The 22,092-nt window shown below is 39.1% G+C and overlaps 1 protein-coding gene across 1 annotated transcript in view; it reads left to right on the forward strand.

The window, feature by feature from the left end:
* LOC111325904 (uncharacterized) overlaps window positions 1–22,092 on the forward strand; it is a 217,500-nt gene that overhangs the window by 89,935 nt on the left and 105,473 nt on the right. The window contains exon 12 of the mRNA XM_088758057.1: window positions 6,930–7,001. Coding sequence (XP_088614183.1) covers window positions 6,930–7,001 — 72 coding nt within the window. The remainder of the gene's footprint in view (window positions 1–6,929; window positions 7,002–22,092) is intronic.

The following is a 22,092-nucleotide window of genomic DNA, read 5'->3' on the forward strand; positions in this document are numbered from 1 at the left end:
AGGGCCAAATTGAAAAAAAGTTCCCTCAACGTAGAATTCATAGGGGCCAATTCAGATTCTGGAAGAGTCGAAATGGTACTTATCTCACCCGTTTTGGCTAAAATAGCCGAAAACGAACCTTAATTGGCCAAATTGGCCCTCGATAAATTGGGGCCAATTTGGCTTTTGGGATCGTTTGGCTCTTCTCATTTTGCAGTGTACATATACTAAATATGTCCACTTAAGAGCTTTTTTCTAAGTATGTTAAATTACTTGTAAATTCACCTTACACTATGTGTAAGGAAAGTATAATTTTCAATACACACATGGATAAGAAAGAGAAATATACTGAGCAGTATACAATCCTTATTCAACAAAATCATTATACATCAGTATATCGTTCCCGGCGTATAGTCGGCATTTCATGCAGTGTTTGCCCCAGTCTTCCGACATACTTCTATCCAATAAAGGGGCATGCACTATACAACTGCTAGGTTTTCTTTAAAAAGCCGGCTCTGTTAGTGATGGAATCACTTCGTTCCCAACATGATCTTGGGCTCTTATTTCTATAGCGACGAACGTGGTGCGACGTTACGGTTAGTTCTCTGATGGCGTTGCCCGCCCTTTTAGCTTCTTCTTTTAAACAATCTTCAACCTTTTTCGCTTCCGCGATACAGCTTTATTCAAATTTCACTGTTTCCCCCTAACTTCGGAAAAATCAATCCAGCTTTAAATGAAATATTCTCTCTTGGAATATTACCATCCTTGCCTCAAAAAGTTACATTAAAGAATCTGGAATTATGTCCAGATTCTTTAAAGTAATGAACTCTGGAATGTCTGCAGGGAAAACGGAACATCAGAACAAACAATTACGTTTTTTGATGTCGCAAGGGGATTTAGGTAAAGACAAACCAAGCATTTAAAATCTAAATAGATAGTGGGAGTTTTTCTAAAATGCTTTGGCTGGTTGTTCGGCAGGGTGAAAATCTATCGGGAATATCGTTCAAACACTTGAAAAACCTAGACTTGGTGGGGAAAAATGAAAATAACAAAATCTTCTCACAACATGACGCCCAAGTCATTCTAAATACTGAAAGAAATACTTAAAGGACACTACTCTCGTGACTCTTATTATCGACCCCTTGATCGGAAAGGGACAACAAAAATGAAATAAGTAGAATCATGTGTACGGGCTGGAACAAAAGCTGACATATCGCAAAAGAGAATAAATGGTGTAAGAAAACAAAAGGATTTTTTTTTCTCTTGAAAAGGACTTTCGACCGCTGAAAGACCCTTACCAACTAAACGGCCGAGTGCGCATTGCAATAACAAAAAAATAGGATAAATGAATGAAATTATATAGGATGAAAATAGGCATATAAAAAAATATGATGACCATTATCATTTTAGGGTAGTTTGTACCGAATAGTGAAAGGTGTAATGATTTAAAAAGTCTTCAGCAGAGGGTTGACGGTTTTTCCCGGACTTTTGTCCGTGGGTCTCGATTTATTATTATTACTTATTTTTCCTGGAGCGCGGAGACCTTTATAAATTTGTCGACATCCGCACCTAGATCACGCAAAACGAACCATGAGTTATTTCTGGCGGCCGTTTCAGCGGACAAGAAATGCTTTTGGCGATAAATTTCGACGGCAGAAGTATTTTACAGAGAAAATAAGGCCTCAAAATAAGAGCGACAATCGAGCTATAACGAAAACATTTGATATCAGTGTCTCGCTTTTGCACTTTCGTTCTTTAGGTACTCGAACATCACGTTTTTCAGGCTCTGAGTTTCAATGCCTAGAGCCTGTGCAGCCGAGGAATAGAGGCAATCCCCGTCCTCAGGTGGATTGAATGTCACTTCAAGCCCTTAATGCTCTAGTTTGTTTTCCATATCTGGCATTGCATGTTTCAAAAGACATCCAACAAATCGAAACAGAGATTACTTAGGAAGGAGAACGCAGTCAAAAATCCTTCCCCCACGAACTTTATAACGCACTGAAACACGCGCAAGAATGCGAGAAAGTAATAAAGAGAGGAAACGCCCTAGTTAACTTGCGGACATTTCTGACTGCAAGATACAAGTAAAATAATAAAAATAATTAAGTAAGTGAATGAATAATAGATACCACTAACTTTTTTTGAACCCTTGACATTTTACCTACGACCCTTGACCCTCGACAAAAACCTAACTCAATCTCTTTGAAGACCGAAACTTTGATGTCTGTTTTCACGCGAGTTGACTTTACTTAAACGAATTGCAAGGGTATGTAGTTTTGTTGGATTTTGATGAAACTTGGTCAGACCATTCATTGGATACTAGCTAACGCACAAAAACGCATGAGGCTTTAACGGAACCGACTGATTATTTTCTTTTGTCCAACTTCAATAAAGATTCTCTCGCGAACCAATAGGAATATCGAAAAAGCCTCACATCATCCTTTTCTAGCCTTTCATCTGCTGACTGATACAGTCCAGTTTGTTTGGTTGTCCGCGGTAACGCAAAGGCTGGTAACTCAGTTAAACAAACATCATCAGTTTTGTCTTTAATGGCTTGCACGTGCCTACCGAAACAAGACCAATCAAAACTTTTATTATTTTCGCAATCTATACGCTATAAGCGGTAGCTTTACCGTGATAGGTAGTTTCTCATGGTTTCTTTTATAGAAGCACGCCTGGCACGCTTTTTCCGGAGGCTACCCTAAATGAACAATCCGGCGAAAAAACCTAGTTCACTCTCAGATTTAGTCTGTCTTGACTGTTTCGGGTTTGAGGACTAGTGACGGCTTAGAAAATTTAAAAAGTAAAGGAGAGTAAGGTTTCTTTAATTCATTTACTTTGTCAAAGAATTGTGTCAATTGACTTACTTAGGAGATGATATACACTTAGTGTGGGCGATTCTTCCATAAGCTAGACGAAGGAAACATTCTAAAGAGGGAAAGGATAGAATGTTTCTTAACCGCAGCTCTCAGTGAAATAAGCCATTTAACATTTTCTGATTATGCGGCCTTTAGGCGAATATTGTAATACTGAGAATGGCATTTTAAAAAGTGAGTATAATAAGAAACCTGGAGGCTGGCTTTTCAGTCTTTATATCCAAAGATTCCCCGAGATATAGGACTGTTTAAAAATAAATAGCAGTCAGTAAAAATGGTAAGATCTGGAAAAACTTTCAAACTGATCATTTGAAAGTTACCGGAAAGCTGCGTTTTTGATGTTTGGCGTCAAAAACCTTTCTTCATTGAGAGTTTAATTTGGGAAATGCGAACATTGTGTGTGCCGCATGCGCAGTTGAATAAAGAGTGTCCTTGATTAGAAGTCAAATTCAAATCGATTATAAAACCATTCGATCCGCCACTGGAAAACATCACTTGAACTCGACAAACCTGATGGAAACACTCAGTTGAACCGCTACAAGAAAAGAAAACGTCAATTCAGATCAGTGGTATCTGAATAATCTCTAGTTATTTCAGTCCAGTTAATTCCCTTCCCATCTTAATCGCTATCTCAGAGATAATTTAGTTCGGGTGCCGTACGAATATAACCTGAGAGTGACATCCACTACAATGTTACACCGGGTTTGAACGATCAGGGTATGCCATTAAATTACATTTTTAGCGATAGTCATTTATTCAGCAAGACATTTGGACGGAAGCGATTTCATCAGTGGAGATCTAAATCGCCACAACTCCATTGTCCTTCTTGATACACTGATGCCTGGGTTTTAAATTGTAGCTGATTGGCACCCTTCCTTACCGAAATATTAGATGGAGTCTCTTGTTTGCTTAAATCAGCAATCCTGCAAATAAAGAGTCTTGCTGATTCTTGGAATTTGTCAATCACGACTATTTTGGCTTTGGAGACTAGCTAAGGGCTGAGTTAATTTAAAAAATAAGATAGTACTGTATCCCACAATTTAAAAAATTAGATAGTATTCCATAATCTTAACAAATAACATAGTATCCTAGAGACACTCGTCGCCGGCTATTCGCTGAGGGGATAATATACACCCAGTGTGGGCGATTCTCTCATATGCTAGGCGAAGAAAACATTACAACACTCCCTTTTCGAGTTCTTAGTGTTTATTTGGAACACCGCTGAAAAATGTTTGCGGGCGGATTGGAAACGAGGCTAACACAGCGTAATGTTTACGTAGAAAGAGAAGAAGAGCGCGAAAATTCGTGTATCGTGTATAATATTGATCTTTTAAGTTAAAAAAACAGCTTGAAAAACTTCGCTTTGCGCTGGGATAAGTCTTAGAAAGCTATGGCGCAATCAAGAAAGAGAAAAAGTTCGGGTTTCGGCCGAGATTGTGCTTGTTTTGGGTGCTCAAATGCACAATACTCTCAGAAAGATGGCGCTTCAACCCGACTTAGCATGTTCAAGTTCCCGCAAAGGAATCCACAACGAGATCGATGGTGTAACTTGATAAAAAGAAAGCATGGAAGAGATGGTTTTTATGTTAAAAGTTTTACAGTAATTTGCGAAGAACATTTTAGACGTGAAGACATGTACAAGACTCCCGGCGGCACAAGATCTCGCCTCCAAAATCGCACCGAGCCTTTGATCTTCCCATGGAAGACTATTTCTGATCCAAAGCCGAAACGACGCAGGTTAGTTCGTCAGAGACCGGATGGCAAATACTTCTTTGAGTAATGCAGATGAAGAGCAAATGGAACTAGAAAGTATTGACGATGTGTGGCTATCACGCTCAAGCAATTTGTCGTCTATAAACATTACACTATGAGCAAGTCCAGAAATTCCACAAGGTATCCGGACAGCTCGCCCCCAGGACAATTAGCCCCCAGTCTTCGGAGGATTAGCCCCCTGTCTCTGGACTATTAGCCCCCAAACCACCATCCTTGAAATAAACTATGCTCTTGCTGTTTATTTTACGAACGTTTCCCTATCATGTATTTTGAACTAAACAATGTTCTTGTTATTTGCTTCTTACGAACGTTTCTCCAACGTGCGTGTCGAATTACAAAGTATATTTTACAAAAGTGAACTGTGTTCCTTCTGTTTACATATTTTACGAATGTTTCTTCGTCATGTTGTTTATTTCGAGAAGTTAAATGGGAAGGAAAGAAACCAGGAACGAAACTTCGAAACTTTAGCTTATTAGCGACTACTTGTTAGTGTCAATGGAGGTTTGTTTATTTCAAACTCGCCACGCGCATTGTGCGAACTTTTACTAATTATTATTTATTTTCTTATTGAAAACTCATGCGCAATGTGCGAACGTTTACTTATTCTTGTGTGCTTATTTCGAACCCATGCTCAAGGTGCGAAATTTTATTCCTTGTTGTTTATTTCAAAGCCACGCAAAATGCGCGAACTTTTACCGAATTACCCACGGCAACGTGCGAACTTATGTAAATTTGACGTGAGACATTTCATTCATCCTAATTCAGTGCTCATTGTTTTCTAAATTAACGATTCCTCCAATCAAATGGCGTGTTTCGTTCGAAGTCAAAATCTTGATCCTTGGGATGTGTATAAAAGAGATTTTTCAATTGTGGATACTCGTATTAGCTTATTCAGCAATAAATGATCACAGCTGCCCCTGTACATTCTGATTCAGTCCTCTTTCAAGTCCACAATGACACTCAAGTTTACCCCACAACTTTCTTAAGACTTGTAGGTGTTCGAATACGCAAAGAAAAACAAACGCCCTCCGCTAGCTTAAGGAATGTGTTATTGTAAACAATTCCGCCATGGGAAATGGATGAGAATTTGAAACGAAAGCAGAGATAAAAACCAATCTGCCGTGGTTAGCTATGTAGGGCTAGCTGATTGTATTGATTTCCTGTTCGACCACGGTGCTAACTTCTAAAATGTGCTCGGAATTCCGGATTTAACCACGGGGTGCCTAATCAGATTATGTCGTGACTTATATGACGATGTTGCGATTTTCACAAAGTTCAGCCTGGTTTTTCTGTGCGGAAATGAAAAGCCCCAAATTAATTTTTATATTCTCCAGAACAACACTATTTCCACTTATCATTAGCATAATCTGAACTGATTCCGAGTTATGCCGCATGGTGAAAATGATAATTGAAAATGTGCTACAAAATGCGATATTTGGATTTTGAAATATTGGTGATTTTTAAAAGCGTTCCGTGCTGTCAAAATTAAATGAAACGGTCCCGTTTTAGACTTAAGTCATACCTCAATCCCTCCTATACAAATTTGTCAAATTGATACGAGCTTGCTTTCTTTTGTGCTTTTCATGAGCAAAGTTTATTTGCCTCAGTATCCGGGGCAATGATTTCCGCCATTTTACGGCTACCGACGCTCGTTTCAGTTTTCGTGGATTTACTATGATAAAGAAACAAGTCTGGAGAAAAAAACCTTATCGAGTTTCTAAGTTCACTATAAGGCATCTCTGACTGAAATATGAGGACAGTCATTTTACGGTCGATGTGCCACCTCTTATGCGGTCTTGAAAAAAAGTCACTCGTAACCCATATAGCCTGTCCAGGCCCCGGTTGTCCGATAGACGGATAACGCTATACACTGGATAAATCTCTATCCGGTGGATAGCGCAGTACGTTTTGGTAACACTTATTCGCTGGATTAAGATTTATCCATTGGATACCGTTAACCGCCCTTTGAACAACCGGAGCCATGGCATGGTGTGGTATTTGTGATGATATGAACTAAGTTCCAGGCAAGCAGTTGGTTCAAATTGTCTCAATCCTACTGCAGTTTTCTTTTAAGAGTTTGGAAAGCGTTAATTACAGATGTTATCTTGTTTTTGGCTAAGATTGTTCCTAGGAAAACCGAAAGCTGACTTGTCCACATGCTGTGCTAATTTGAGATTTCGGCTGAAAAAAGGGCTGCTCATTGTAATGAGGGCGCTTAATAGAGGTGGGAGGTTGGGCAAGTTCAAAGCTTTATCTTACTGCGCATTTCTAACTTTCTGATGTGATGTTTCTTTTTGACAGGGACTTATCCCATAATCAATTAAAGGACTTACCCCCAGGAGTATTCAGCACTGTTCGGTATCTCCGCAACCTGTAAGTACCAATCAACATAAATCTTTATTCACTACTGTAACATCCACACAAGTGATTCGAGGGCTCATAACTGTCTCATGCAGAAGTCCACCACCTCGAAATGAAAAATATACAATCGGTGGAGGAAAGAAATCCACAGTGAGCAGTAACAGACCATCTCATTCATCATCTATCCTCCCCCCGCCCCCCCCCCCTCCCCATTCCTTTTAATAAAAACCATTATCCACCAAACGAGGACTAGAGTTTTGTCTCAAAATCAAACTCGACCTTGTATCGGGGATGAGGGGGGTGGGTTGGGTAGTGGGTAGGGAAAGATAGGGAAGGAAAAGACCAAGCAACCAGGTAAGTTAAAGTGAACCAAGACTTTTTCCCATCTTATCTCAGGATATCAGTGGTTTTTAGCTCCCAAGAGCAGTCCTTACCAGAGCTCAGTTTCGACATCATAATCTTGTCAAAATTGCTCACTCAAGGTTACGGTTTATAGAAAATTAACGATGTGGATTAAGAAAGGAAAAACAGTGCGAGAGAAAATATGGGTAAAAAAACCTTGTGAAATATTTTCACTCCCTCAGCATGCAGTTACATTAAGAGTACTGCAGTTGGTTAATCTTATTTTTAATTTAATTTGTGTATCACTTTCCTTCTATGTTGTGTGGAAATTAAATAGGTTTCGGGCGCATTAATCATTACCTGGATCGGTTTAATTCGTCTAATTAACTTAGTCACAAAAGGTTCTGTTTTACTACATATAACTGTTAATTAATATCATTTAATCTTGCGCGTCAGCTCAATGTACAATCTACTGTTATGTCTATCGGTTTCTGTCATCCCCATCCGTCCTTGGTCTTTCTCCTAGAATTATCACACTTCTATAGAAGTTGTTTGGCTATTTTATGACTAGAAAGGAATTATTTTAAACCTGTTTCATCATATCAACATTTCTCAAGTTACCTTAGAAAACCAATATATCTGAGAGCTTACTCACTAAGTACAGTATATTATTGGCTCCAAATGTGCAGCATCACAAGCTCATTCGACCATCTTTCCGGTAATCATTGTCAAACTCGCTCCGATCTGTATACTAAGAAAGAAAACTTTTTTCAATATATTGATTTCATTAATTCATGATCTTTCAACAAGAGGTCTGTCAAGAGATCTTGTCATATAATTGATTTCTACTAAATTTGCCCATTTGTTGACTGTTCATTTACAATGTCATAAAATTTTCACTTTCTAAAAATAAAATTTTGTTCGGAACATCATTTTCGACGGTTTCGCGGAGAGGTCTAGGACAGGTCACCTCCCATAATGTCACCTCAGCTGACGAAAGGCTAAAAAGGATATGAACCTTTTCCGTTACTTCAATTGACTCCCGAGAGAATCTATATTGAAGTTGGACAAAAGAAAATGTTTCGACGAATATTCTGGCTAATTTTCATCAAAATTTGACAAAACTACAGAAATATGTATCCTGTCAAGAGAGCTTCTCTTGACTTTGTACATGCGTGTGGCTCCCAACAGTTTCCACAATTTTTCCAAAGTGACGTATATGGAATCTGTGAACAGTTTCAAAAGATAGGTGTTGAGGTAGACATGAAAAAGTTAAGGGAGATACTTGTGACCCCTCTCTTTTTTTGTCTGCCAAAGGACAATGGCTAGTAATTCAATTCAACAAACACCGTTAGTTTTGTTGAATTGAATTACCAGGGGTTCACTCTTACGTTTTACAGCGTAAGAGTAATTTTCTCTCGATACATCGCTGATACATCTTCCCAAAATATCTCTACAGCGATATGACAAAGAGCGCACATCTTAACCATTCTTGCAAAAGTGGCGGCAAAAAAATATTTCACGGAGCAGGGAGTGACTTTTGAAGTGGACTATGATCTCTAATACAGTGTAGACTTACTTATTTGTGATGCTATTTGAAACAGTCGTCGTTGATGAATGAGGGGGGGGGGGGGGGATGGGGTGGCCGTTATCCGGAGCCGGTAGGTTCGCATCCATGACGGTGACACAAAAATGATAAAAGTCTAAATTTCCAAAAATCTTGAATTATCGGTCTAAATAATACTTCTACCAAAGAGTTTTATCTTGGCTAGTTGTATAACGATTCCCAGTTCATGTTCAACGAAAAAACCTTCCTTCAAACCTACTCGACCAATGTTTTTTGTCTCTGATGAGAAAGGAAATTAAAGTTAACTAATCGATAAAAAGAAGTATCGTATTTCTCTTTTTTTGTGTAAAAAGCATATCAAAAAGGTGATTTTTACTGAGTTTTGCAGTTTGTAGAGCCAAGTTTTATTGATTGAACGTAGAACTGCCAGACGCGATCACTGACTGTAACCATACACTGGATATGACTATCACTAGAAATGATAACCACACCGTATGTTCGGTATATGCATATGTAGACCGCGATCTTGGAATCTCAGACAGTATATGACAAAGAGCGCAAAGCTGATTCGGAACATCAGTTGAACTCGATTAAAAACTTGTTGGAAACACTTGCAATGCAGCAAGAAGCTACGACCGTCACGGCTTTCTTGATTTTATTGACAGTATTTAGATTGGAACGAATACCAAATAGTTGCTTCAGTTTTAAGTTAAATGGAACCTCAAATCGACGACCTTATGATTTTCGAAAGTTACTTTACTTGACAGTTGTAAAAGCGAAAAAAAAGGTGAATTGATTCAGTTGTGTTTGAATGATCTCTAGTTATTTAAGTCTAGTGAGTTCCTTTCCCATCTTGATCGCTATCTCAGAAATAACTCGGGTGTAGTACGAATAAATCTGACAGTAACATCCACTGAAATATTAGGCAAGGTTTCAAACATCAGAGCATGTCATTTAATTACATTTGTGCAAGCGTCTCTCACGCTTTTAGTGATCGCCACTAAAAACACAATCGCCACTAGCAACACAATCGGATGGAAGCGACTCAGTTTCAGGTTATAGAATGGAGAATGCATTGAACGGCAACTCTGCTGTCCTTTATAATACACTGACGCCTGGTTATTAAACTGTGGCTGATTGACGTCCTTCCTTACCGAAATGTTAGTAGGAGCCTCTAGTTTGCTCAAATCAGCAATCCTGCAAAAAGCATACTCGCTGATTCTTGGAATTTGTTTGGAATGACTGTTTCGGTTTTGGAGACTAGCTTAGGGCTGAGTTAAATGAAAAAAAAAATCACATAGCATAACGTTTCTTTTAGGATCCCAGCGTCACGTGTCACTTTATTCGCGGAGGAGATGATATACAACCAGTCTGGGTGATTCTCTCATATACTAGGCGAAGAAAACATTCTAAAGAGCGAAAAGATGGTGTGTGTCCTAACCATTTTTAATGAACTAAGCCATTTCACTTTTTTAGAGTATGTGAGCGAACGAAAACTTGTAATACTGAGAATGACTTCTAATTAGGTATACTTGGAAATATTTGGAGACTGGCCTTCCATTCTTCAGATTCAAAGAGTCCTCGAGATGCAGAACTGTTTGTGACGAACAGTATAAAAGGGGAGATCTGAAAGACCTTAACTGAAACCGTTTGGCGGTCACTGCTTAGATAGTTATGCTGGCATAATTTTGGGTGTAATGCTGTAATCGGAGGAACAAGCAATATTCCGGCATAATAACTGAAGCTCTTATGCGTAAATGCGTCAAACCATTTACGCAATACTGTTGAAACTTTTCCTTAAAAATCTTTCTAGAACGATGTCAGCCTTAAAAATGATTCAAGTTCACTATAAAGATTTTGATTCCGGAACTTGAAAACTCTATATACAATAGGGGAAAATGCCTCTTAGCTTAAATGACTTCAATTGGCCTCACGAAAAGATGCACTACATGGGAAATGTGAACATCGCTTTTATCACAGTTATATAAAGTCTCCTTGATAGGGAGTCAAATTAAAGTTGGTGCCGGGTAAAATCATTTCCGAGTTGGAGAAAATAAACCAAAGGGGCAACAAACTACCTTTGCACAGGTATCAACGGCGAGAGACGATCAACGTAGATGATTTATAGTTCAGCACAAAAGTAATTTTCCTCCGATACACCCCTGATTCGCTGACATATCTTCCCAAAATATCTTTACAGCGTTATGATATGAACGTGGTTTATAGCTTAAGCGAAACATTACTTGAATTCGATAAAGAACCCGATGACAGTTTCCACGGCTTGCTTGATTTTATTGACAATATTTGATTGGAAAGAATTGCAAACTATTGCTTTTTAGAGTAAATGGAAACTCAAATCGACGGCCTTCTTAATTTCATAAGTTACTTTTATACACGATGGCAGTCCGATTTGCTAAAGCAGATCCAAAGAGTCCTCGAGATCCAGAGCTGACGAGCAGGGAAAATAGTGAGATCTGAAACTGAAGACCTTAATTGAAGCTATTTGACGGTCACTGATAGGCTCAGATAAATTATACCGGCATAATTTTGGGTATAATGCCGTAGGCTGAGGATCGAGTGTGATTACGGCAGAATTACTAAGACTCTTGAGCGTATATAAATGCGTCAAACTACTTTGCAAAAATTCAGAGAGGTCTTGAGCTAGTTGTAAATGTGATACTTCTATCAGAGAATCTTATCTACTCAAGTTGCCTGGCAAGCCCCACTTGATTTTCAATTTAAAACATTTTCCGTCAAACCTAATCAACCAATTCCGTTTTAGCGTGTTTCCCCGAATAAGCGCCCGGGCGCTTCCTCAAAATCATCGGCCGAAAAAAGGGGAGCTTTTCGGAATGAGGGTACTTCATAGAAGTGGTAACTTATTAACAAACTATTTGCCTGTACTGTTTCAGAAGTAGTTGAAGCTTAAAAAGTTATAGATAAAGTGGCAATAGATACAGGTGTTATTTGTATGTAAGAAAGCAAGGAGGAGAGGGGGGGGGATGTCCGGGAGAGAGTTCCATAAGCTAGCGGCTAAGTAAGAGAAAGAGTAAAAGCCATATGTTGTAGTTTTAGGTTTTGGAAGGGACAAGATATAATTACCACGTAAGTTATAGGACGTAGATCTAAAAGTAAAAATATCATTTAAATATCCTGGATAGTTAGTAAAAAGATAAACTCTTGTACGATATGATTAGAATATTCTGTAGGCGTCTGACTTGAAGAGATTTTAAGTTGACCTTATTCAGTAACATAATATACGAGGACTCATAATCTTGTAAAAGAAACCTTAAAATCCCCTTGTTGTAGGCCTCCACTTTACCAGAATTGCGGGTGCCGCAAAAGTGCCACAAAGAGGAGCAGTAATAAAAATGCGGCAGGATGAAGGCCTTATATAGCTCTAATAGAATGTCTCTGGCGACGAGTTTTCGGAATCTTTGCATAACTTTAAATTGAATGTTAATCTTTTTACATATAGTGGATACGTGTTTGTCGAAAGAGAGCCTGTTATCAATATTCATATCAAGAATGTCTAGAGAGTTTTTAGTTGGGAAAGAGAAATTGTGATCAGTTTCTCCCAAAATAAGCGCTTGGTGTTTAGTTACGTTAACTTTCATAGCGTTATTTTTGTACCATTGACTTGCCTTAGCTACTTCACTACATATACATTTTTCCAATATAACTGGATCAGTGTTTGAGTAGTACACTTGGTGGTCATCAGCTTATACATTCAGCTTGGCTTGCGTAACATGATAAAACAGATCCTTAATGAAGACATTAAAGAGCTTTAGTCCTAGGACACTCCCCTGAGGAACACCTTGTTGAAGTCGTAAATGTAATAACTTTCCTAACTGTAATAACACTTGGTCCTAAATGTAATAACATTTGGTCCTAAACGTGATAAAGTCCTAAATGTAATAACATTTGGTCCTAAATTTAATAAGCCTTCAATGCATTAGTTTAACTGTGCCTGTGCATCCACATTGAGATGTTAAAGTGACAACTGTTCCGTCAGAGAATCCTCTAACCAAAATTCATGGCATATTGTGGGCTCTCTCGCTGATTTTAAGCAGTGTCTTTTTTTTAGTTGCTTGAGATGTACGCCGAGAAGCATTGGCTACAAACCTTCATACGTACTGATGTGTATGCTTTTGGCATCAGACTGACAGATCCTAAAACAATACAACGCTGACCAATCCGGCCACCTTAACCAAACAGGCTTGGTGAAAAGATTTCAGATTTTCAGCAAGTAATTTTTCACGGAAAAAAATGCGTTTTCCCTTTAGTAATAACGGATAACGGAAAATAGTATCTTTGTTTCACGCATCGCGACTGGCATATCATTCACGGCTCACGCATTTAACATTTCACAATCACGAATCACGGTACTTAAAAACAGTCAATCACGTTTCCCTGAAAACCGCCACATTTACATTTAGACATGGAGACGAGACGGACGAGACGAAATTATTTGTCATGTCTGACCATTTACTAATGTAGATTTACTCAGATTTAAAAGACATGAAAACTGAAAACTCTTAACCTTGGGATCCTAATGAAATCTATGAGAAGACAAATCCGAATTTGCGGAAGCATTGTAGCAGTTGTAAAAGAAAAATGTAGTTAATTTAATATTACCACTAGTGCTGTTTACCCATTCAGACTACGAACAATCTAGGACGTGTGAAAGAACTGAAGCGGAAACTGTTTCCAAACAGAATTTACATAAATTTGAACATTGCCTATGTTCAGGGATACAACCCGTCAATCGACAGCAGATAAAGGCGTATTCTTTACATCTTCTTCTCAATACATAGGACACTTGATTTTAATTTCTCGGTAGCGTTTTCTAAAACATACCACAAGCTGTGGTGGACAGTATGTTGGAAGAAATCGAAAGTGATAACGCAGGAATATTGGCAGCTGAAGGCTTTTGAAAAATTCCGCAGTATATCTACTTTCCTTAGTCTTGAAACTCATTAATTAAATGGTCTTAAATGCAACCCTTTGCCTGTACTTTAAGTTAGACTTTGAGAGATATTTCTTAGGCTGTGCGAAAAGGTTGGAAAATGTTCTTGTTTTCCGCGATGAGCCATCGTCTTGGTATTTGGTGAAGGTATTTGCTTCCTCTTTTCTGTTGTGACAATGTTTAAAAAAGTACTAACAAGGGACCTCGATCAGAAAACGACAACGTGTAGCGATCTTTCTTGTTCTGTCAAGAAAGATGCATCTAAATGGTGGTTAGTCTTGTTATATATCTACCTTGAAATTCAAGTTTCTTGGCGGCGCACAATGAGACTGAGTAGCGCAATGATTTATCCATCGGAAATGCGCCAGTACATCACGGAATTCATCCTGAAAGTTGTTCTCAGTGTTAGGAAGACGACTGTGGTTGCTCTCCGACCGAGTCCTTTTATTGTTTTTGAGAAAGAGTAAATGTAGCGTGATGTGCCTTAAGAAGGGAAATTTCCCTTTTCAATTACGACAATACATCCTAGAGGTACTTCACAATTCGCGGCGGTTACTCTGAAATATGACCTTGAGAACAAACAGACAGAAATTCAAAAAACAAATCGCTTTAAAACCTTTCAATCTTAGCACGGGTTTCAAAATGAGCCGTTTACAAAGCAAAAGTTATTTGAAAAGTAAATACCACACGTTTTCGACACTGGGTCACCATCGGGGTAAATAAGCAACGTACGCTAAATTAATGTTCCTGATGTTTTGAACGCATTTTTTCCAGGGTAGGAAAGGTATTCTTCTTCAGATAAACAGTATCAGTTGAAATTATGTATTCTGGTGATTGTGTATGATAATTTCTGCATGAAAAAATTAGCCAAAATTGAAAGAAACGACGGTAAATGACTTCCAGTTAAGCTAGATTTTATCCTTAAACCAAAAAGACTTCGCTCTAATAAGAATCAAGAATGGCTTTTTTATTTTGAGAATCGAGAAAGAGAGCCAGTTGTGTTTTGTAGCACAATAAACCCAAGAGGGTCGTCTAAACGTTTTCTTTATTTTGACTGTCTAGCCCTTCTACTGCTTTCTGCGACTTTGTCGCAGACATTGTCTAAAAGTTACGATCAACCACACACGCGAGTAAGTCACTCTGCTTTAGAAGCGCAGAGGCGGATTGATAGTTAAGCTTTAACAGTAGGATAAGGTATTTGAATAAGTTTTTTGTTTGAAAAGTCTCCAGTTTTTCTGTTCCCTTCTTTTAATTCCTTTTCCAGACTTCTATATTTTTTCTTGTATTTATTTGGCAACAGCGGTTGATTCTTGATGTTTCCGTTGAAAATTTTGCGCGTTGAATGTGTGCGCGGTTGGCCAGATTGATCCACTCGCACATGCCCAACGTTTGACCGCTGGTTTCAATTGTTGTGCTGTTATGCTGTACAGTCAGAATGCTCGGCACCTACCGCCCCAGCTGTGTCTAATCTTAGTCATCACCAGGCCCCACACTTGCGGCTGCAATTACAAAGAAGAAGAATTGCAATGTGACATTCGACATCCCTTCTCACTCCAAATAAGTCGATGTGTACGTATAAAACAAACTAAACATCTACTAGCTCATCACCATCGTTGGCTATGCCTTTTCGGCTCTATTGTCCCACAGAGAGAAAGCCATCATCCCCACACTAGATTCTTTCGTCCTTTCAAATTCTTCAACTTCTACTTTGTTCACCTCTGATGATTTTAACATTCGACTTCCTCGTAATATAGTGCCATATCACCATGGTCTCAATTCATTGAATGATATCCTTACGCCGACTCTCCAGTATCGCACGGCAGCTACACGTATTCCACAAGGTTGAGCAGTGCTTCATAGACGTCGTCTGCTAAAGCAGAGGGTTTCCTATTCCCTCCGGAGTTTTCACGATCTTTATGGCCCACAGGCCTATCCCGCAATAATGTTTCTAACGCTAAAACCATAACGCCGGACTAAAATATTCAGTCTTATGCTAAATCAATGCAAGTATTAGCGTACTACATTCGATGCGCATCTCAAAGAAAACTTTCGGAAAAGTTTCACAGGCTCGTGAAATGTTTTTCGCACCTATTATTATTTTTATCATTACCAATCATACGAATTCAAGAATCTTTTCAAAGTCAGTTTAACCAGTCAATACTGTAAAACGTTAATGGGCAAATCTTTTGTGTTACTGCCAGCTAATTTGAAACGGAAAAGTTCTGCTCTTTACGAGCACGTCACTCATAGTGCCGATTAAGTTGAAGAAAAGTCCGTTTCAGAGTCAGGTTATGCTATTTTATCTAATGCTTGATCGTTAAGGCGATCAGTGCGTCAAGCAAACCATGTTTCCTTTTCTTTTTCTTTAAATCATTTAGTAGACCATTAAAAAACGGCTCACACGATTAGTTTTACTCACATCTCAGAGAAAGCAAAAGCACAAATCTGTGCGTGAGTTTTTGGAGATCGGTACATAATTAACAACCTTTGACATAGATAGCCCTTTTGAATGTGCTGGTCAGCAGTTTCTTTTCATTTACACCTGTTAAATGTAAGTTACTGAGTATATAATTTCACCGTAACCACGAAACTATTCGACAATTTGGAAACAATAGCTTTCTGGAGAGCCGGTCAAGATCCGAATTAGGAAACAAAATGTGCATGCTAACAAGGTCTGGTCTCAAAAGTAAAGACAAACAATTTCATATCCAAGCCCGCAAACTGTCCGACCTACAAATTTGTAGACTTCCTTGTCCAAGTTTTTAATTTGGTTTATGACTTGTACCTCCATCACTGATCACACAAGTATACCGTTATCACATTTTTCCAAAACCTAATGTACTTAAGAGTCTGAGCCAGTGATATATGGAGGTATTGGTGAGCGTACTCATTGTTTCGCCAGCTGTCATTAGAAGCTGTCAGTAACGGTCTGCAGCCATTGCTACTCGACTTGCGACTAATAAGTAGAAAGATACTGGTTGATATCAGCGAGCCCGCCATGTGACATGAATACTGGTCAGGGGATTTTTCGGTGCAACAGCTGTCACTTTAACACCTCAATGTTGGATGTCCGCTATAACACAATGCATTAGCGCAGTCGAACGACTGCATCAGAGGCTTATTACATTTAGAACCAAATGATATTACATTTAGGACCAAGTGTTATTACATTTAGGACTTTATTACATTTAGGACCAAGTGTTATTACATTTAGGACTTTATTACATTTAGGACCAAGTGTTATTACATTTAGGACTTTATTACATTTAGGACCAAGTGTTATTACATTTAGGACTTTATTACATTTAGGACTAAGTGTTATTACATTTAGGACTTTATTACATTTAGGAATGTTATTACATTTAGGACTTCAACACACCTCGGCCTGTGCTCTGCCACCTGGAGTACGTAACTCCAATTCTTACTCTCTGCTGTCTTCTAGTTAGATAATCCTTAAGAAGCGCGCAGCCTTTCTCACCAACACCGTAAGCCTTGAGTTTTGCCAACAATAGGTCGTGCTGTATAAGATCAAACGTTTTAGAAAGATCCATGGACATCATACCAACCAATTCCCCCTATCGCGCATGCTCCTCCAATCCTCTGTCAGACGTAACAGGGCTGTTTCACAACTATAGAACTTTCTATAAGAACTGATGAAATCAGATAAGATGGCGCGATAAAAGTCCTTCATTTGTACCATCAACAGCCTTTCGTATACATTATTGAGAACTGTTAGTACTCTAACGGGCCTATAGTTGGTCTTGTTGAATTCATCGCCTTTTTTAAACAAGGGTGTTACCAGACCTTTTTTTCCACTCGCTCGGATACACACCGTGGTCAATCGACGAGTTTAAAATGCTTGCAATAGGTTTAGATAATACAGCCGCCGAATCCTTTACAAGCCAAGGTGTCATCATGTCATGGCCACACGATTTGCGACAATTGAATTCCATTAGGAGGCTTTCGATCTGTATTTGATTAGTGTGCTGGAACTAGAAACTTGTGTTGCTATACACCGATTTCAATAGAATGGCTGCCGGTCGGACAAAGTATGGGGCGACCACGAAAACGAGGTGTTTTAGGATGAAACCATGGCGTTTTCTGAGAAACCATACGAGTGGGATATTCCTGGTGCTCGTTTAGAAGGTCGGAAGCCATCTCTGAGGAAAATTGATGAATTAAGATTTTTGCTTTAGGGTCGGGGTGATCGTGCAAAAGGTTTGACTACAAAAGCATAACTAGTAAAACAGTGAGTTAGAGTTTTTGTAGCCCCTATTTTTTGAACCTCGATAGCTTGTAAGTCTGTTGTTTAGGCCGGATTTTTCGGTTATTTTTAGTGTGGAAGAGTATATTTCCCAAGGAAAAGATACGAATATCATTGATCCAGAACCAAACCAAATATTCACGAAGAGAAAGCTGACCAAAGTTCCCTAAGTTCATTAAGTTCGGCGTGTTGTTTTAAACGCTTGATTTCTCTTAAGGCATCGCCCTTTTTCTTACACAAAGTGGTTATTTGTCCCTGTTGTTGTTCTAAGTCCAGTTTTAATTGATTAATTTCTTCCGTGTAGGATTCTATTGTCGTAGCACTTTGAAACTCAATAGGGACCTTCAGATACGACTAAGAGTACGAGTACGACTTTTGCGCGCGGGAGTCCTGGGGCTTAGTTGTCGTAAACACGGTCGTCGCCGTGGTCAGCTCGTAACAAAAATGTTTCAGTAGTTGTTGTGAATACGGAGTGGCGACATTTTGTCGGTCGTGGAAATGTTTAGCAGACAAACCACACAAGATGCTCTGGTATTTATGTTCATGGAGAATATCATCGATGAAGTCGAGTTTTCGTTGCTTTTCGAAACGGTGAACGAGAAAAATCCGTCCTTTACCTACTGGTCATACGATCGCTTTGACTTGACTTGCGTCACATGACTTTGAACTTAAAGTACAGCACAGTTCTTGAAAAGCAATTTCTAACGTGCAAACATAACAATTTGTTAGTAACTGTTTAATGTAGACTTTGTGCATCTATGAGTCGCTTGAAACTTGTAAAAACAGCTACAGAGACTAACCTTTAAACCCGCCTGAACTCAGTCGTACTCGAGGAACGAGTTTTCTTGAAAATCTCGTAGTTCTTAAAAGGGCGGCAGCGAGATTTTGAAGACAGAACGATTTTGCGTGACATGCTCACGCTATCGCGCATGCGTGCTAGTTGCACTTTGGTAATCTCGTTCTCGTACTCGAAGTCGTAGTCGGATCTGAAGGTCCCTAATGTCCTCAACAACACTAGCGGAAAGGCTCTCCTCGATAGCGCTATTTTTTTGTTGTTGAGTCGGTGTCCAGATTTCTTTTCAGACGCTCATTTACTACTGGATCCGTCCTCAGAGAAGGAGTTGGTCCCTTTCTTGGTGAAGTACGCGGCCAGCTAAACTTCGTAGGAAAGATTTCATTACGTCTTTTTAAAGAAATTTTCCCACCAAAACATTTTTCGATTTCGCACAGTTCGAAATGGAGTGAACATACTTTCGTGTTGTCGTTCAAGTTAAAATTTTTGCCAGGGTCTCTTCTGTGAGGCGTGAGTAGTCCAGTGGTCAGTGCGCTGGACTCTGGGTTAAACGGCCCGGGCCGGGTTCAAGTCCTGGCTGGGGCTTAACGTTGAGTCCTAAAGCAAGACACCTCACTCACATTGTTTCGTCTTCTCGGATAGGACGTAAAGCCGGAGGTCCCGTCTCTTAAAAAGGGTAAGGGGTAAGAGACGGTAATTTCCCACGCACGAGATTACTGTGTCCTGGATGTCCTCCCCTGGGGTGGGTTGGGTGGGAAAACAGCAGGTCCATATTAGCTTATACAGTTGCCAATAAATTCAACCTGCTTGAACAAATAAACATGATGATGATGAAGATGATGATGATGATGATTTTAGCAAGTCAGACCTTTTTAAGTGACGCTTCTTTTGGGAAGCTAAAGAAAGCAAATTTTTCTCCGTTGGGCCCAGTAGTTCCTTTTTAAGTACAATGAATGAGGAACACAACAGTGTATGTTTGACCGCGAAGTCCTATCTGTAAGGCCCGCCGAGTCCTAAAATACCTCGTTTCAGTGCTTGCCCCATTCTTCGACTGAGCGGCAGCCATTTTATTGAAATCGGTGTATTACGTTGTAGTATTGCTATAATACTTGGATGGTTTACAAAATTCTTACCGTACTCCTCTTCGCTCACCGCCCTCACACTCTCCGTGATCTTAATAAAACGTTGATTTAAAAGCTCGGAAATTTCACAGTTATCAGTTATGACCTGATTGTTTTCTTCAAGAATAATGTCATCAGCCTGTTTTGTTTGCTATGAAGGAAAGGACGATACGTGTTCCAGAACTTCCTTGGGCTGTCCGGCTCCGTCGATCAGAACACATTACACTGATTGTGCCTGTTTCGTTGCGTGTGATCAGAGAATTTTTTTGTGAACGGCTGTGACCTTTATTTCTGTGGAACGAATCTTTTTGTCATGTTGCTTTGGAGGCACTTCTATTAATATTTCACGCCAAACATTGCTGTATTTTCTTTACAGACCATAAACTTTGCATAAAAATAACAAACATTTAACTCATATAACCTGTTCCGGTGTCCATGACATGATATGGTATTTTTTATGATCTAAACTCTGAGTTCCTGGCAAGCAGGTATTTAAAATGCTTGTGTCCTACCGCAATTTTCTTTTAAGAGTTTGGAGAGCATTCTCTTTGTCATACTTTTTTCATCATATTCATAACATGCATCTCACGCTGTTTGCCGTTTTAATACACTTTTCCGGGCTAAGGAAATTAAAATCAAACATTGGAGCTTGTTTTTACAACGATCAGCCTCAGGTCTGGAATCATCAGTCTCGTCGAAAACTGCAATAATTAATTCCTCGTGCGTTGTTACCAGTGCCATGTGTTATCGACAAGTCAACGTTCCACATATTTTGAGAGCATTGACTTAGCGTTAATTACAGAAATTGCCTCGTTTTTGGCTAAGATTTTCTCATGAAATGAATTAAAGGCAGTTGGAAATTATAAAAGTTTATTTCTATATGTGGCAGTCAATAATGTATTCACGTGTGCCCCATTGTACCTAAAAAAATAGAAATTTCATATTTTATTTTATTGAACCGATGCCGAGTTAATAATATGGGTCAAAAATCTTGTGAAGTGTGCTCACTTCCTCAACATGCGGTTACCTTACGAGTCCTGCGGTTTGGTTATTTTAATCTTTTCCAATTTTATTTGCGTATTAGTTGCCTTATACGTTTTAGGGAATTAAATAGGTTTCGGGCGCATTAATCATCACGTGACCCGGTAATTGTTCTATTTTACTTGGTTGGAAATTTCGACGCAAACTTGGTCTACTAATTTTAAATGATCGTTGATATTGATTGATGTTATTTAATCTTTCGCGGCAGCTTAGAGGGTTGTCCAAAATCACGGATCTTAACGATTCGTTAAACTGACATGTCGATTTGTGCGATCCGTGCGGGTTGTGTAATTTATTCACGAGTCGATAAAAAAACCTAAACTGGCGTAACTGTTAAAATTTATGAGGTCTGAGCGACTACGGCCATACTGGGGTCCATTTCGACTAGCTCATGATGGCCATCTCTGGTCATCGCAGTGAAGCAAGCCTCAGAAATTACATCGTCTACTCTTCGAGTGAACAACTAAGAGCTTGCTCTGATATCCTTTCTGATGCGTTAAGTGGAAGGCCACATCAGTCACTGCAGTCGAGTTTTACGGCGCTATCATCCCGAGCAATTTTCATGTTCCTTTGAATCCAGCTATCTTCCATTCATAAAACACACGCCTCGAGCATTTTGTTCTCTAATTTATCACGTGAAGAAACTCGTAAGTTTCTATGTACAAGCTTTAATTAGGCCGGATTTCACTTAGAACAATTCACTGAACACCAAGACTAAAAACTTCAGGCAAGTGTTAAATTTGAACTGCCGCGCTACAAATATATTTCATTCTTTCTCAAGAAGGGGGAAAAACACTCGACTACGTCTCGTGTTTCTACCCACACTTCTTTCCGTATTGACTGAGGATTCTATGAGTTCTGAAAAGAGCTCCCGATTAATACGCTGCTTTTTTTTAATGTTGTACAGGGCAGAATTTTAAATGTTTGAGATCTTGTTGTTTCTATTGCTGCAGCAAACGAAGAGTGTTACGATTAACCTGTTGTGATACACGTTGCCACTGGTTAC

This window comes from Stylophora pistillata, chromosome 1, assembly GCF_964205215.1.
Source record: "Stylophora pistillata chromosome 1, jaStyPist1.2, whole genome shotgun sequence".
In the NCBI taxonomy this organism is placed as follows: domain Eukaryota; kingdom Metazoa; phylum Cnidaria; class Anthozoa; order Scleractinia; family Pocilloporidae; genus Stylophora; species Stylophora pistillata.